This window comes from Thalassophryne amazonica, chromosome 11, assembly GCF_902500255.1.
Source record: "Thalassophryne amazonica chromosome 11, fThaAma1.1, whole genome shotgun sequence".
NCBI classification, from domain to species: Eukaryota; Metazoa; Chordata; class Actinopteri; order Batrachoidiformes; family Batrachoididae; genus Thalassophryne; species Thalassophryne amazonica.
The window spans coordinates 67,227,431-67,244,862 of record NC_047113.1 but is presented as its reverse complement, the minus strand read 5'-3'; the positions used below and the strand labels follow the sequence as shown (position 1 = coordinate 67,244,862).

General features: G+C 41.9%; 1 protein-coding gene across 2 annotated transcripts in view; it reads left to right on the top strand.

Moving 5' to 3' along the window:
• The window catches only part of tapt1a (transmembrane anterior posterior transformation 1a), a 46,417-nt gene extending 29,338 nt beyond the window's left edge, over positions 1-17,079 (top strand). For both annotated transcript variants that reach the window (XM_034182052.1, XM_034182053.1), the window contains 7 exons: positions 295-375; positions 3,388-3,497; positions 3,679-3,738; positions 3,854-3,922; positions 4,162-4,238; positions 6,823-6,992; positions 16,485-17,079. In XM_034182052.1, coding sequence (XP_034037943.1) covers positions 295-375; positions 3,388-3,497; positions 3,679-3,738; positions 3,854-3,922; positions 4,162-4,238; positions 6,823-6,992; positions 16,485-16,774 — 857 coding nt within the window. In that variant the 3' untranslated portion in view covers positions 16,775-17,079. The remainder of the gene's footprint in view (positions 1-294; positions 376-3,387; positions 3,498-3,678; positions 3,739-3,853; positions 3,923-4,161; positions 4,239-6,822; positions 6,993-16,484) is intronic.
• The last annotated feature ends 353 nt before the right edge of the window (positions 17,080-17,432 follow it).

The following is a 17,432-nucleotide window of genomic DNA, read 5'->3' as shown; positions in this document are numbered from 1 at the left end:
GTAAGAATGTCATATCTTGATGGAAATACAGATATTCTAAAGTCACACATTTTGTTTTGTTTCTCTTCAAGTTTGTGAGATCAAAATCCGTTACTAATGGATTGTAATATGCATTATACAGTTTGAGCATTTAGCTGAGCTGGCTATCGGGAAAAGTGTAAATTGATCAACATACTTACTGTGTGTTGTAGCACTTGAATACCAAAAAACGTTTCCCTGGATGGGTTAGGTTCCTTTTAAGATTTTCTGCCTTGTGTAATAATAAAGTATTAAGTAACTTATTTTATCTGGCAGATATCAAAGAACGCTTTACCAGCTACGTCCTCCTGCTCATCGTTTGTCTCAGAAACATGGAACAATTCTCATGGAACACAGGTACTTCTTGGCTATTCTCCCTGACATTTTGTTTTCACTATACACTTGAACTGAATAACACTCATTGTGGAGCAGTGAGAGAGATGAGAGCTGGGAGTAGCTGTATGTCATAATTTTAAAAAAAAATTCAATTGCTGCTGCCAGTCATCCAAGTCAGGCACTCGGTAGATGATTGACGCAGTCTGTCAACAGCGCTCACAGCAGTTTTATTATAACTGAAAGAGCTTATGACGTTCTGCCGCTCAAGAGGTATGAAAAAAACAAAAGCTCCAGTTATTGGTCTTTATGCTTTGTTTCATGCTTCATGCTTTTAGTACATCTGTCATGTTTTTTTAAACTGAAGTGTTAACTACTTACCACTTCTTAGTTGTGATGCTGAAAGGAGAAGCTGATTATTGGGAATTTGTAGCATGCCTGAAATGTATTTGTAGTATTCTTTCTTTTTCTTTTCTCTTTCTTCATCCTCTTTCTTCCTTCTTCTTCTTCTTCTTTGTTCTTCTTCCTTCTTCTGCCATACTTCACTGTTATTATTTTACCATAGAAATTAATTTGCATAAACGTGATCAAAATGGTACCTTGGGGCTGAAATTATCTGTGGCACCAAATTGGGCAAATATTTATATTTTTGTGAATCTTCTGAATATTAACAAAACTACAAGCTTATTTTTTAGAAATATTGATGTCAACCATGAGCTATGAAGGACAGCCTGGTGCAGGTCTATGTAAAATCATCATCCAAGGGATTGGTTGGAACACATACCTGTACCCTCTTGGTTCTTCCTGGTACTTGGTTGGCAAGCCACTGTCAGGGTTAGAATACTTATTTCTCATAAATTACAAGGAATAAAAATAATTAAGGCTGTAATGAACAGTTATTTTCATTTTTGATTACCATATTTTCCAAACTATATATTACCCCAGAGTTTTAGTTGCATCTGTGCAGTAATGTCATGAAGAGGAAATCCTATATACTATATGTTTTGTTTGGCATATGTCTCATTTACTTTTTGAAATGTTATGCTGCTGCTTCATGCAATAAGAAATAAAATGAATTTAACACATTTGTTTATTTATAATGCAAATGCCATATTAGCAAGCAGAAGCTAATGAGCTAATTGTTAGTATATGAGGCACCATTAAATCAAGAGTAAGCCACTTCTTGTCAGTCACCACTGAACAGAAGAAAATGTCCAAAGTACCAAACAAGTGGCTTGCCAAGTAGTATGGGTTATTCCCTGCCGTGATTCTGGAATGTGGTCTTTCAGTTTGAGAGCATGATTTATAAATTTCACACATTCTCTAAGATCCAGCACGTGTCCACATTCCGATCTCTACTACTTCTTTGTTGTCATTGTCTTGTTTTATGGCAGTTGGCATCCAGCTTAATGGTGTATTGCGCCGTCACCTGCTCTGGCATATGGTTCAGACAGTACCTCATTAAGACCAGTATACATCTCATCTTATGGCTGTAAATGGGGGAGGTGATGCTCTAGTGGTTAAGGCGTTGGGCTTGAGACCAGAAGATCCTCGGTTCAAATCCCAGCCTGACTGGAAAATCACTAAGGGCCCTTGGGCAAGGTCTTTAATCCCCTATTGTTCCCGGTGTGTAGTGAGCGCCTTGTATGGCAGCACCTGGGGTGAATGTGAGGCATTATTTGTGAAGCGCTTTGAGAGTCTGATGCAGATGGAAAAGTGCTATATAAATGCAGACCATTTACTGTTTACCATTTAGATGATAATGCAGTATTTATTTATGTATTTTTACATATATATATTACTTTGAATATAAATTGCAGGACCTGCCACACAAGGTTTTTTTTTTTTTTTTTTAAGTGTGACTTAGTCCAGATAATATGGAAATAGGGTATTCCCCATCCCCCGTTGTTGTTTTGACTGTTTCAGAATATTGTAGGAGAACACACGCTACAGTCTGGTTTTGCAGTATATCATCTTTAAATTGTTTTTTTTTTCTCTTGATCAATATTCCATAGCACAAATATTCCAGAGCTTTCTCTTATCATGCCCCTATTCTGTGGAATGATCTCCCTGCATCAGTAAAACAGATTCTGTAGAGACTTTCAAGTCCAGACTTAAGATGCACTTATTTTCCCTTTCGTATGGCTAGCATACTGGCATAGTATGTTACTATACTTTTTACTCTTTTAATTCATTTTTTAGGAAACGGCGTGAGCCGCGTCCTCAACTTTATCTAAATTCTGAGTCTTTCAGTGAAGCTTAGAGCTAGTGGCCAGTGATCACCTTAGTATTTCTTTTGTTTTTCTTGTTGCTTAATGCTGACAAATTATACTGTATTTGTTGTCTTTCTGATGCCTGATTCTCTTTGTTTCTCTCTGTTTGAGGTGTGGCTCCATCCAGAGATGGGGTGGTGTCTGTTTCTGAAACCCTCCTGTCCTGTGCACTGGCAACATTTCAAGCAGAGGGTCGCCCCTTTGAGTTTGGTCTGCTTTAGGTTTCTTTCTCAGATCATCAGAGGGAGTTTTTCCTTACTTGTGTGAAGCACCTTGAGGCAACTTTGTTGTGATTTGGCACTATATAAATGAAAATAAATTGAATTCAGAGTGGTAAAGACCCTTATATATTTACTTGAGGTATTAAATGGTTATTAAAGTGGTTGTCAGTTTTCTGTTTATCAACGAATTGATTAATTTACTTTTTCATCCGTAACCACAAAACTTTCAAATGAGGTGCCACTAGCATTGTTAAGCACCCAAATTGTACTTGACCCCTGTCATGGATATGAAATTTGTGTACCATTTATAGACCATCCAATGGGATCATGTCTGCACACCTACCAAGAAGTGCGGTTGGAAAGAATCAATTTTTGTGATATGAGAAGGCAAGAATGTTTGGTGTAGATCTCTTACCGCCAAATTGATGAATTTGTGTACAGATGAATTTTGAATCTAATTTATTTATCAATATCAGTTTCTAACCATTCAAGGCACTGCAAAGTAAGAATCTTATATTTCTTCTGCTGTTTACTTTGCTCAGACCACCTCTGGGTTTTATTTCCTGACTTCTTCATTGTCATCACCTCTGAAGTTGCTGTTGACACCATTAAGCACGCCTTTATCACCAAGTTCAATGACATCACGGCAGATGTAAGGACCGAACCCAGTTTTCATTATTACAATGTCATTCACCAGCTGTGCCTTTGAACAACAGCTGCTTGTTGCACAGTGTGCAAACGCTAAAGTACCGTATGTGTGCTGTGGCCTCTTTTTTTAATGAGATTTGTTTGCGCCAATCCTCTGAACATTGCTTTGCTTGCCCGTGCTCCAGGTGTACAGCGAGTACCGAGCCAGTTTGGCCTTTGATCTCGTCAGTAGTCGACAGAAGAATGTAAGTTAGCGTCCGTCTTTTACGTTGTGGAGATTATATGTCCAAATAGCATTAAGAAGCTGATCAATACATTTTCATCGAGTGGTGTTATCTGTGCTTTTCTGTTACTACGTAGGCTTGTACAGACTACAGTGATTCAGTTGCTCGGAGAATGGGATTCATCCCCTTACCTTTGGCAGTTCTGGTGAGAGGCTGCAGTCTGCAACTCTTCATGTACCAAACATCAAACCTACAAATGTTGTATAATGGAGATCCAGCATGGAAACACTACCTAGAACACTAGTTTTCACGATTACAGGCAACATTTCTGTAGATTTACGATGCTACAACCAAAAAAAATAAAGAGATGAGCTCTAAATGATGGCCAGCTAAATACGAATTTTCTCTAGTTGCAAGCCTTTTCTTCATTTTTCTTTTGAACAGCTTACCCGAGTGGTGATGAGTTCAGTGAAGGTGCAGGGAGCACTGTCATGCACGTGTGTGTTCCTGTTTTATCTTGGGTAAGTATGTGTCGTACAGTGTTACTAATATAACTAAATGATTTTATAAGTATCAAAGTCAATAAACTGCCCAGTTTCCATTGCCTCAAATCAGATTTTCTCTTCCTTGTCTTTGTTGGATTGTTTGCATGATTAATTGCAAATCTAATTAGTGTATTTTCCGGAGTACAAGTTATGTATTTGTTTTGTTTATTAACTAGTTTAGGAGGACCTGTGACTTGTACTCTGGTGTGACTAATCATTAGTGATTGATCTCTGCTCCCCTCCACAGCATGTCTTTTTCCTGGTTCTCTCCCTCAGCCCCAACCAGTCCCAGCAGAAGACTGCCCCTCCCTGAGCCTGGTTCTGCTGGAGGTTTCTTCCTGTTAAAAGGGAGTTTTTCCTTCCCACTGTCGCCAAGTGCTTGCTCACAGGGGGTCGTTTTGACCGTTGGGGTTTTTACGTAATTATTGTATGGCCTTGCCTTACAATATAAAGCGCCTTGGGGCAACTGTTTGTTGTGATTTGGCGCTATATAAATAAAATTGATTGATTGATTGATTGATTGATTTGTATACCGAAGTGTCACGTAGTTATTAGCATTAATAACAATAATAAGGATAACTTATTATTGTTATTAATTATTGTTATTAACTATGATGTAGTCCCTCCACACTGGAGGGACTACATCTCTCGGCTGGCTTGGGAACGCCTTGGGGTTCCCCCGGAGGAGCTGAGGGAGGTGTGTGTGGATCGGGAGGTCTGGGCGGCTTTGCTTGAGCTGCTGCCCCCGCGACCCGACTCCAGATAAAGCGGAAGAAAATGGATGGATGGATGGATGGATAACTAATTAAATAGGGCTTTTCCAGGAATCAATGCACTAAATAAAATAAAACTCCAAAAATGAAAACAATGCACAAAATTCCCAATGTAAGGGGCTAATCAAAGAATCAAATGAACTCCGTGTGGACCAGCAGTCTGTGTTGAGCTGATTTTCTTTTGGCCAAACTGCATCAAATAACATTCAGTATGTTGTCCGTTGCACATTAATTTGCCAGTCTTGCTTAGTTTTGGAACTGAACAGTCCTGCGTTAAACACCAGAAACTGCTTCCTGCATAAAGCCACTGTTCACATCTAAATGTTGGTGTAAGCTAGCAATCCATGTCCATCTGATGATTTCTTATGATGAAGCTGCATCAAATGACTTCCATTATGTTGTTCATCGCAGCCTTGTTTGCCCATCTTGCTTGTTTTTGGGCTTTAAAAGTCCTAGTGTTATGTTACAGCACAGGCTGTGGTGTGCACATGTGCTACACTGAGTTCTTGTCCGTTGTTAAACTCACCCCCAGGGAAACGCTGTGTTACAACATACAGGAAAAAAGGTGCAACTTACACTCTGGAAAATATGATCACTGTTTTATGTGAAAAGATGATGCTTTGTGTGGTTAAGCAAAGTTACAATTTTAGGGAAGATCTGCATAAGACCCCCCATGAGACATGCACACTAAGTGTGTTACATAGTTTACATACATTTTAATTTTGCATGGATTTCACCATGTGTGCAAAAACATGGCTCATGAATAAATTTGAGGACTGACTTTAATTTTAGTTGGCTTGTTATGTGTCTGTATGTCTTAGTGACTGAGCAACTGGCTGAAAACAGCAACACGGAGTCAACGTACTTTTGCCAACACTCGTGGAGCAGCAGCTATTTCATTGCTTTAATTCTTTTCTTAACATGTTCATTTCATTCAGCCCTGTCACATTGGTGCTTAATTACACAACTGCACATTCTTTAGCATTAAATGTGGATGCATGCACTGCAGACTCTTCAGTGCACACTGACACAGTCACAGTTATGTAAGCATCAACACCAAGCCATCATGCTCCCTGCACGTTGAGCCTCACTCATTCTCATTTGCTGAGACCCACTGGCCTTGTACCATTGAACAGTTTCCCTCAGGGTGAAGAATACAATGTTGTCATCTCTAGTGCCATCTCCGGCCCTCCCTACCCCCTTATTTAAAAATAGCCTGGTCTCAAACAGCTCGCCGTGTCCAGGCAAAGATTCAGTCACTCTGACACGCTCTCCAGCTGAAGCTCTGTGTCACAGCGAGCTGTGGACCACAGGCCTAAATGTGTCCATCTCCTTCTCATCAAATTGTCAAACGTAAGCCTTGTAGCAAGAGCCCAGAAACTCAGAAGGATGGAACGCATCACCATCCCAGTGTCAGTGGTGGGATGTGAGCAGTGACGATTTGAGCCAGAGGGTAGAACAGATTCATTATATATAGCTGCAGCGCAACTCAAGAGAACGTTGCTCTGCTACGTCTCAGCACTGAACAACAATCGTGCAGACTGGAAAGATAATTCAGCTTGGACTAAAATATCATCCACATTACTACACTATTCACATACACAAAAAAATAAATCTGCAAAAGGGGGGGCAGACATGAATTTTGAAGTAGAAAACATATTCTAATGCATCAGGAAACAAAGACACTACCACTAATCTGGGACAAAGACACTACCACTAATCTGGGACACAAACTGTTTTTATGTTCTTTTTGTTAATCTCATAAATGTTGCCTTGTCCCTGCCTAGGCTGGTTACGCTTAAGGTGCTGAACAGCATTGTGCTGCTGGGGAAATCCTGTGTTTACGTCAGACGGGCCAACATGGAGGAGAAACTGTTTGAAAAACCCTCTAACACACCGTCGTCTGCCGGGAAGAGCCCCAGCAAAGCTGACCATACCAAAAGCCCCGCCCCCTCAGGTAAGTTCTGATTTAGTGCCATTAATGAAGATTTTGCGAGAGAGCAATATTGCTGTGCCAGAACTGATCCTAAATGTCATTTTTAAATGTTTGGGGGGTTTTTTCCCCACCCAAACGTAATTTTCTGTTAAAGTTACAGAACTGAATCCCAGGAAAATATCACATCTGTTTTAGAGCTATGAAGAGAAACAAATCATTGAACTAAATTTCCAAATGATAATCTGATTTTCATCTAAAACATACAGACAGTATTTCATATTTTACTTTTTCATTATGTTTTGAAAAGATAACATTTATTGCAAAACTGATGCCTGCAGCACTTTCCAATAAACAGACTGCTCTGATTGTAAGATCGTGCCTGACTGTTGACCCCCCATCCGATCTGTTTTCTGATGCAGGAGCCTTGACTTAACAAAAATTCTGAAGGTGCATAATTTCATGTCTGACATCAAAACAGGGCTCGACAGGAAAGCATGTCCGTTCAACATGGGCAAGTGAAATGCGCTGTCAGATTCGTGCACTCTGCCCCTATATCCCCCCCCCCCCCCCCCCCCCACCGACTGATAGATTTCAGGAGAAATTAAATCTTATTCTCTAAATCTGTGCACCTTTCTTCTAGCTTTGCCTCGTATGTGTGGTGTCACTAGAATGAGTAGGCACACAGCTCTGCATTCAGCACATGCATCTGATTTTATCAAGCACATTATCGCACCCACACAGCCACGGTGAAAGCTTGGGGGAAAAAGTTTCCTTTCCTGTCATTCACATGTGCACCATGTATGTTTCTGACTGATGGTGTTTGTAATGTAAACTCCTTATTCTAGCGTTTCACACATACATAAAGGAGTTTGATTTTTCTTTTTGTTCTTCCTGCTCACAGACTGTGCATGCTCATAACCAGCCCACTTAAAGAGCCATGCTTGCACATACTACTATCACAAGTAACAATGATGATGATGAATATATTTTAACAAATAAAACATTGTCATTATAATAATAACAATAATAATAATAGTAAGTCCCTTCGGCTGCTCCCTTGTTTGCACTCGGGGTCTCCACAGCAAATCCAAGGTGGATCTGCGTGTTGAATTGGCACAGGTTTACACCGGATGCTCTTCCTGACGCAACTCCACATTACATGGCGAAATGTGGCAGAAATGTTCTGCACTGAAACCAAGCACATTAACCACTTGGCCACCACCCCTGCCCATAATAAACTTAATTAATGTTGCACTTTTTTTGAAAGAGTTACTACTCTTTGTCCTATTTTGACTCCTATAATTTTGCTCTAAGTGGAATTAGGAGCGATATTTAAAAAAAAAATCTTTACTAATTTGGAAATAAATAAAACATGAAAGAGCAGCTTGGATTGAATGTGTTTCTTTCTTAATGCACAGCAGAGCTGTTAAACATGCAGACAAGCATCTGATCAGGACTCTTACAGCAGACACTCAATGTGAAATACATATGTACTTGGGGTATTTAACTAAAATAGTTTATTTGGGGATTTGACCCCCAACTGATTCTGATTTCCCAAAAATCAGCAGTTACAACACTAAATGTCCCACCATCCATCATGCAAGAATTGAATGTTTTCTTGCATTTTGCTGCTGGTGTTTGAGCCATTGACCTCACATTCTCAAGCTCACTTCACCAGCAATTAAGATACTTCGGCCTCTGCCTTAAGGATTACCTGCTGCTCTGCTGCATTTTCTGCACAATTATATACGTCCACATTTCCTTGTATTTACAGTGACATGGATTTATAACAACAGATAGGACACCATCTGTCTACGCTGCATGTTTTGGTCCGGAGGGCAAAAATGGATAATGAGCATTTCCCCATCAGAATTCAAGCCATATGCTGGTAAACATTTATTAAAGATCATACATCTTGGCAAGAAAAAAAAAAAAAACCTTTATGTGCATCGAAAAAATAAATTACACAAATAGCAATGCCCTAGAAGGCAGTATATTCACATGTTTAAAGAAGAAAAGACGGAATATCATAATCAGTAAATCCACACATTCTGAAAGTGTAGACTTAAAGAAAAGAAATCCAGGTTTTTGATGGCACATCAAAGTATTAAAATGAGATGGATACTTCAAAGCTGCAGTATCATCCACAGCTCCACATTCAACCTTAAATATTGGTGTATTTCAAAAGCTGTTCTGATACATGAATTTACATGCTGCTTCTATTTAACTGCTAATGCTTGCTGATAATGTTTGCATCCAGTTACACAGGGAGTGCTGTAATCATATTTTGGTGAAAATCTAATTATTATGATAATGTTTAGTGGACAATGTACCAAAATCAGAACTATGCAGGTGGTATATAGGTGTTTTTTATACAACACCCTGATCCCATTTACCAAACATTTTGAGCTAGGGTTTCACAATTATTTTAGTCAAAACATTATTGTTTTGACTAAAATTGAAAATCACAGTTATTTAATACATTTACTCATGTCGAATGATCCTGCATTTATTGAATTCTTAAAAACCCTGCATTTAAACTCTGTGTAATATAATTTTATTACGTCCGCCAAGGACGTAATAATCGGCGTTTATTTATTTGTCTGTTTGTCTGTCTTTTAGCAGAATTACGTAAAAACTACCGCACGGATTTTGACAGAATTTTCACCACAGACACATATTAAGCCACGGAAGACTCCGTTAAATTTTGGAGGTGATCTGGATCCTGATCTGGATTCTGGATCAAGATATCGTTTTATATAGGCTTTGAAGGATTACTTCAAAACTATTTCACGGATTCTCACCAGATTTGCACCACAGATAGATATTAGGGCTTGGAAAACTCCACTGAATTTTGAAGGTGATCTGGATCTGGATTCTGGATCAAGATTTCCCTTTATATAGGCTCTGAAGGATTACTTCAAAACTATTTCATGGATTCTCACCAGATTTGCACCACAGATAGATATTAGGGCATGGAAAACTCCACTGAATCACCTCCAAAGTGGAGGTGATTCAGATCCAGACTGGTAGATGTCAGAAATCTCTGATTGCTTTTGTTTTAGATACCGTTGAACTGAAAAACAAAAAATAAAAGTAAAATATGAAGGTGGAGTGTTGGCAAGACCGGCATGACGAGGGTGAGATGAATGATTCCTGAACACATTCTCTATCTTGTCGTAACCAAGGAAACTAAAGCTAACAGGCTAACTTTGGTTTGGGTGTTTGAGTAGCACACATTTTTGTGGACTGGGTGGTGGCGGAGTACAGAAACTATGGGCGGCATATTGCCTCAGCAACCGTGGCACTACCGGTGGAGCTAACATCACCTAGCTTTTAAGATTAGGCTTAAAACTTTCCTTTTTGCTAAAGCTTATAGTTAGGGCTGGATCAGGTGACCCTGAACCATCCCTTAGTTATGCTGCTATAGACGTAGACTGCTGGGGGGTTCCCATGATGCACTGTTTCTTTCTCTTTTTGCTCTGTATGCACCACTCTGCATTTGATCATTAGTGATCGATCTCTGCTCCCCTCCACAGCATGTCTTTTTCCTGGTTCTCTCCCTCGGCCCCAACCAGTCCCAGCAGAGGACTGCCCCTCCCTGAGCCTGGTTCTGCTGGAGGTTTCTTCCTGTTAAGGGGGAGTTTTTCCTTCCCACTGTAGCCAAGTGCTTGCTCACAAGGGGTCGTTTTGACCGTTGGGGTTTTACATAATTATTGTATGGCCTTGCCTTACAATATAAAGCGCCTTGGGGCAACTGTTTGTTGTGATTTGGCGCTATATAAAAAAATTGATTGATTGATTGATTGATAGCTGTCTTTACCTGCTAATTAGTACCGAGATGGTTATATACTAACTAAGTAATAATAAAATTTCACTCAACAGAAATACCGGCGCACCAACTTCATAAGGCCCAGTCACACGTCACTTAACGAAGGGCATCGAAGCCCAAATGAAACAAGAAATCTGGACATTTGGTGACTTTCATTGGCATCGTTTTAACCTTTGCAGAGCTTCATTCCTGCAGCTGGCGCTTCATCAGGATTTTTAAACTGTTGAAAAATTTGAACAAATGCCGCTAAAAACCTCAATTTGTCCGTATTTTGTTTTGCTGTCCTTCTTGAAGTTTTTTTTATTATTTACTTAGGTTTGGAACGTTAGCGTTTAGTTCGACTTCGTTCGACTAGCTGAATGTTTTCACACAGTACAGAAGCCGGTTTGTGAGCGCTGCTGTGGAGGAGAGATGCAGCTCCTCCATTGGGGGTGCTGGTGTGTGGTGTGGGGCTTCTGCCGCTGTGTGTGCGGCTGCTGTTATGCCTTGGTGCTGGCCTGCCAGGAAGAATTTGTCAGCCTCCTCTGCCAGCGCATGGCAATCCGTGATCGTGGTTTTGTTCCAGCACTGCGCGCACCTGAGGAGAGAGTTGCTGCACAAAATTGGAAAAAAAGCAGAGAGAGAGAGACAGTTCTCTGTCTCTCTCACCCCGTCCTTCTGTCTCACTCTCTGAAACAAGAGACAGGAAGTTTTAAGTTTGCTTGTGACTTTAAATGCCAATATTTTCTACTTTTTTGGGGGGGACACAGAAGGACTCTGAACTTTGTGATCAGATATACAGCAGTGTGTCCCACTGTACATCTTCAAACCTGAGTGCTGCTTGATTTACCGTTTTGAGAATTGAGCGCATTTCTACAATGAGAAAAAAAGGCAGGAGTGCGGCAAGGGCTACACGCGACTGAACGAATACATCAAAAGCAAACATATGCAGCTGCAAGCAAATCTACAAATGCAGTGACACACGAAAAAGTGTGGTGTGCAGACAGCGATTAGAGTTTTGGTATTTGAGAGATTTGAGAAATATTTGGCATGTTTGCAGTGTGTATTATTTTGATGGAGTATTTAGCGTGTGTGTTTAGTGTGGTGGTGTTTTTGTTTTGTAAAAATGAGGCGTCTTATGAATGTTGAGCAAGCGCTTCAGTTTTTCTTTTCAGTTGGAGCAAGACGGAGCACAGTGCATCATCAGAGTCTCAACCAGACAGTGAGGATTCTGATGATGAAGGAGATGATCCCTCTTTTGTTCTGGATGAGGAACCAGAGCAGGTGGATCTAACGACGTGTGCACAGATCTCCACAGTGGATCGGATCGCATGCTCCTCCCTCCAGCTTCTCCATGACTCTGGCTCTACAGAGCTCCATCTCAGCGCTGAGTCCTGGAACGCAGAGCAGGATGCAGACACACACTGCTCCAGCAGTGGCTCCAGGGGCATTTCGTTTAAAGCATCGAGATCAATGTTAGCTTTGGTTTCATTTTGTTCCACTTTCATTCCTTTTGCGCTCTTGATTCCCAAGCTATACGAAAAGTCAAAAGCTCATTCGTCCACCTTTTCTCGACGATTTGTTTGTGACTTTTTTTGATCTCAGATATTTGTAATGAAATGCTGAAAATATACAGAAATGGTCAGAACCACAGCACCTAGTGCTAGCCTAACAGAAGCTAGCTGTGAACAGTGGCCATCTGCATCTTGCTCACACACACACACACACACATGCACACACACCCCAGAGATTGCTTCCTTAAATGATCATGCATAGAAAAGCAAAGCATCATTGCAAAGCAGCTTCAGGCAAAACAGTAACTATCTCAAATGCTTTATTTTCATTAAAAGCCAAAATCATAATGAAATTAAAATTCAATCAGTCGCCCAGCCTAGGTTTGAGCAAGATCGAAAACACAGCATCAGTAAAAATGGTCCATCCACTCACTGATTTGGGTAATTATTTCAAGGTCACTGTGTAAGTATTTTGGGCCTAAAATAAACACTTGTTGGTGTACTCGTTTATCTGTTGACCGGGAACGACTGACCAAAACAACACTGAATTATTCATGCACAACTGCAAATGATGCCATAAAAAAACCTACGGGCCTGCAGTGTTTCTGCCTGCTGTCATATCTTGAAAATCTTTTTTTTTTTCTGCCTCATTCAAACACAGTACGTGCACAGTATCTGTCTTTATAGTACGGTTCTACTTCAGCTCTATGGTAGGAATTAGAGGTTGGTTAGCCTGGGGCTGGGTGCTTATCTTTCTGGACAGCCTTAGTAATATTCAGTGCTGCTTCCCTCACTTCTTTGATTAATTATTATGTTTGGTTGATTTTTGTAATGTGTTGTAACTACAGTCTGCACACTCGGACTCATGCAGTATTTCTCTTAACATTAGCGCGGTGGATCTTGAAAGTAACCGGCTGTACTGCTCTGTGTTCTCCCGCTTATGTCAGTTTTCTTTTCTGGCTGTGTTTCATTATTCCTCCTCCATGCTGCACTGAGTCTGAGCACAGAGGTGGGTGTAGGTTGTCTGACGTGGATTGGGCAGGTTGAATCACCACCTGACGGCAGCAACAACAACCCTAAAGCAGCTCCCTGTTCTGTAACATCTCTGCAGTCAGACAGCACATCAGTCTGCCTTCACCCTGTAGGTTGCAACAGACAGCAGTCCGCTGCCCTGTGAGAGTACAGTTCGTCAAGGTTGACATTTTCTTGCCATTTTTGCTGACTTGTTACAACCCACAGAAATAATTGTCAGGTTTCAACACAAGGCTGAAATAACAGAAAAACATGACACCCATCCTCCATATGCTTCTGCACAGCTGACCAGTCCTCTAATGAGACTGTTGATGGGAGTCTGTAGCATTTGACTTAAAAAAAAAAAAAAAGCCTGAGATAGTGTGTAGCTAGCTGACAATATGGCAAAAAAGACTATCATGTTTTTTTTTTTAATCCACAGTAGGGCATTGTGTGCTGGTAGTTGGTGTCGCCACCATTATTGCCTGCCCCCTGCTACTGCTACTTAATACCGTCTAATTTTTTTTGCTCCCGCAGTATCCAGAGACCAGTCTTTTTGATGGGATAAACTCGAAGTTAACGAGTAATTTCCTGCAGTGATGGAGTTCTGTAGTGCACTCCCTTAGGCCAGCGCACATTACTGCAACCAGCCAGTCTTTTTTTTTTTTTTTTTCTTTTCACAGATCATCAGTAGTGCATGTAACTCTTCACTTCCAGTGTGCACCAAGTCTGTTTCTGATGCATGCCGCATATGATCGCTCTCTTGGCTTGGCTTCACATGTGAAGATTAGGAAGGGTGTTGTCCACTTCTAATGCAGGCTTGCTTGTAGGTGGTGAGGCTAGTGCAGGACAAGCAGACTTTGTCACAGCGGTTGCAGGGGAAGTCTGATCTGGGTCTGGTGCTGTAGCAACAGGGTTCTTCCACCTGCTTCGTTTCTCCTCAAGGGAAGCTCTGTAGAAGGTCTCGGAGGAGACCGAGTGATGAACAGTGTGTCGCCACATCTCTCAGTTGGCAGCCAGGGCTGACCACTGATGAAGGTTGATGTGACAGGCTGTAAGAGATTTCTTGAGTCTTTGGTGCCCCTCTGTCACGTTGGCCAGTGGGCAGTTCTCCACAGAGAAAGGTCTTGGGCAAATGGTGATCCTCTATCCTGGAGATGTGCCCTCCCCACGTAGCTGTGTCTTTAACAGCATAGCCTCAATACTGGTGACCTACGCCTGTTTGAGGACTTAAATGTTGCTTATGAAGTCACTCCAGTCGATATTGAAGATTGTGTGAAGACAGTGCTGGTGGAAATGCTCTGAGTTGAAAGTGTTGATGGTAGGTGTCCCACATCTAGATCTACTGTGGCCTGCTGGTGCACCATGCTGCAGAAGATGGTGAAGCGCATCGGAGCAAGAACGCAACCCTGCTTCACCCCGCTGTTGATTGGAAAAGACTGAGAGGCTGTTGCCGTGTCTGACTTGGCCACATTGATCTTCATGTAGCTAGGTGACCATACTGAGGAACTTTGGGAGACACCCCAGATGCTCTCTTTAAGGTGTTCCTCAGCAATAGCAGGTTGCCAAGCTGTTCAGGAGAACTCTTGCAAGGATTTTACCTGCAGTGTAAAATGGGGTTATCCCTTGGTGGTTGGAACAGTCTGATTTTTCCCTTTTACTCTTATACAGGGTGGTGATGACTGCATTGTTGAGGTCCTGTGGTAGTTTTCCTTGTTCCCAGCAGCATACAGAGTTGGTGAAGCTTGAAGTGTAGTACTGGTCCCCTGTGCTTCCAAATCTCTGGCAGAATCCCATCAACGCCTACGGCCTTGCCACTCTTTAGTTGCTCTATGGCATTGACAGTCTCTTCAATGGTTGGAGCCTCATCCAGTGCCATTTTCATTGGTAGCTGTGGGATCTGTTAAATTGTTGCATCATGGACAGTACCATCGATGCTGAAGAGTGACTGGAAATGCTCTGCTCAGCAGCTCAAGATGGACGCCTTGTCAGTGAAGAGTGCCTAGCCGTCTGCACTGCACAAAGGGCACAGGGCCATACACTGCCGTCAAGGCTTCATAAAAACCTCTGTAGTCGGTGCAAAGCGAGTTTTCTCTGCTAGGTTAGTCCACCACTCATTCTGAATGACTTGAAGCTTGTGCTGGAGGTTGCTGCATGCAAAACGGAGGGCTGCTTTTTTTTAACAGAATTAGATGGCTGCGTAAGGTGACACTGGTGGGAGGTTCTCGTCTTTGCCAGCAGTTCTTGGATCTCCTGGTCATTTTTGTCAAACCCATTCCTACTCTTTGTGGAGAGCCCTAGTACTTCTTCAGAGGTTTGCAGAGTGATGGTTTTCAGGTGGGTCAAAGCGTCTCTGGGCAGGGGTTGGTGGAACAACCAGGTTCTTCCAGTCTCATCTGGAGATTCGCTTGGAGGTCAGCTCTCACTTTGGCTGGCTTATGGTTAACGACTTGGAGTTTTGTTCTGGGAGCGCCACCTCTTTTCAGCTTGGGTTTGGAGTAGAGGTTGAGTCTGCAGTGCACGAGGTGGTGATCGGTCTGGCGTTCTACACTGAGCATCACTCTGGTAAGCAGGACGTCTCTGAGGTCTGGTGCATATGATGCACCCATTGTAACTGCCAATCAGGTTGCAGCTTCCACATAAACGGGTTTTTCTCCTTGTCATGTCTGTTTTCCTCTCGGTAACAGAGACTGCACAGGTGTGTAGCTGGAGGGGCGAGGGAATGAAAGAGATGCTTCTTAGAGAAATGTTGAGTCAATGTGCACACCCTGCTGTAGCAGCAGCGTACATCTAGGTCTCTTATTATGAAAGGTGAGGACAGTAGGTCCAGTGAACTTGATGGTGGTTTTAGTCGTGAAAGCTTTTGTTGATTGCTGGTTGGCTGTTGTCACATTTATTTCTGTTCTGTAACAGGCTGTTATTCAAAACAAGTAAAAATACCCAAAAGTCATCATCATTACTGATATGTTTTTTTTTTCTTTTTTATTATGATCCATTATTGTGACTGTTTTATTGTCTGTCTGGGCTTAATTTTGAGGGTGTCGGAAGATGATTTGGAACTAGGATGTTCTCTGCTCAAGACAAGTTTGACAAAACAATCCAGACAGAGGAACACAGTTTACTGAACTAAGTTTTCGAAGTTGTTCTCAGAGTTAAATTTTTGTCAACTTTTCACAGGTGAATCCAGAATGGAGCGGCTCCCTACGACTCCTCGCAATACGTCATCCTCGCCCACCTTCTCCTCCCCCTATGTCACCACCCAGCCAGCTCCCAGGACTGAGTTGGTCCCAGGTTCAGCTACTGAACTCTCCTCCGCTGTTCCACCTAATCGCCCACCGACTCCACCGCCTGAGCCCGAGCAACCTGTACCCTTGCAGTTGAAAGAAGACAGGGAGGAGGAAGAGGAGGGGAGGGGGAGCCCTCTGAGCTCAAGCACAGGACTCCCAAAAAAGACCTGCTGGAAATAGACCGTTTCACGATCTGTGGTAACCGCATTGACTGAGCACCGTCTTCAGCCGTTGTAGTGATTAACCACTCAGGGAAATGAGAACAAAAGCTGAGTCTGCTGGCCGACCGCAGCGGGAAGCCGAATATTTATTGAAGGTCATTAAGAAGAGTAAGTTATTGTGGATATTGTGGACCTAGCCATGAAGAGTGGAAGAACCTGTGTGACTGGAGTCCCAGAGTATTGTGTGCGTGTGTGTGTGCGTGCGTGCGTACGTGCGTGTGTGCAAGCAATTCAGGTATATAAGCAGCACTGGGACCAGCAGGGGAAAAAAAAGATCTCAAATGCTGAGAAGTCAACAAACTTCCTGACACATTTATGTTAAAAGAAATGTCGGAATTATTATTCAGTATTAAAAATAAATCAGTTTCCATCAGAAAAACAAGTTGAACAAATACTGATGGCAGGGTTTTCCGTCACATGAATGTGGTTTGTTTTATTGGGCAGCGCGTGGGTCTAACCAGGTGTAGTTCTGATGACCATGCATGAAGGTTGAACTTAAACGACGAAACTTTGGGAGGCGCTGTAGCACAAAGCTCTTCTGAAACCCGCGCAAAAATAAGAACTCTGTGACTAGTTGACCTGTTCCACCATATTGTCTTTTTAACAAACTTGCTCTC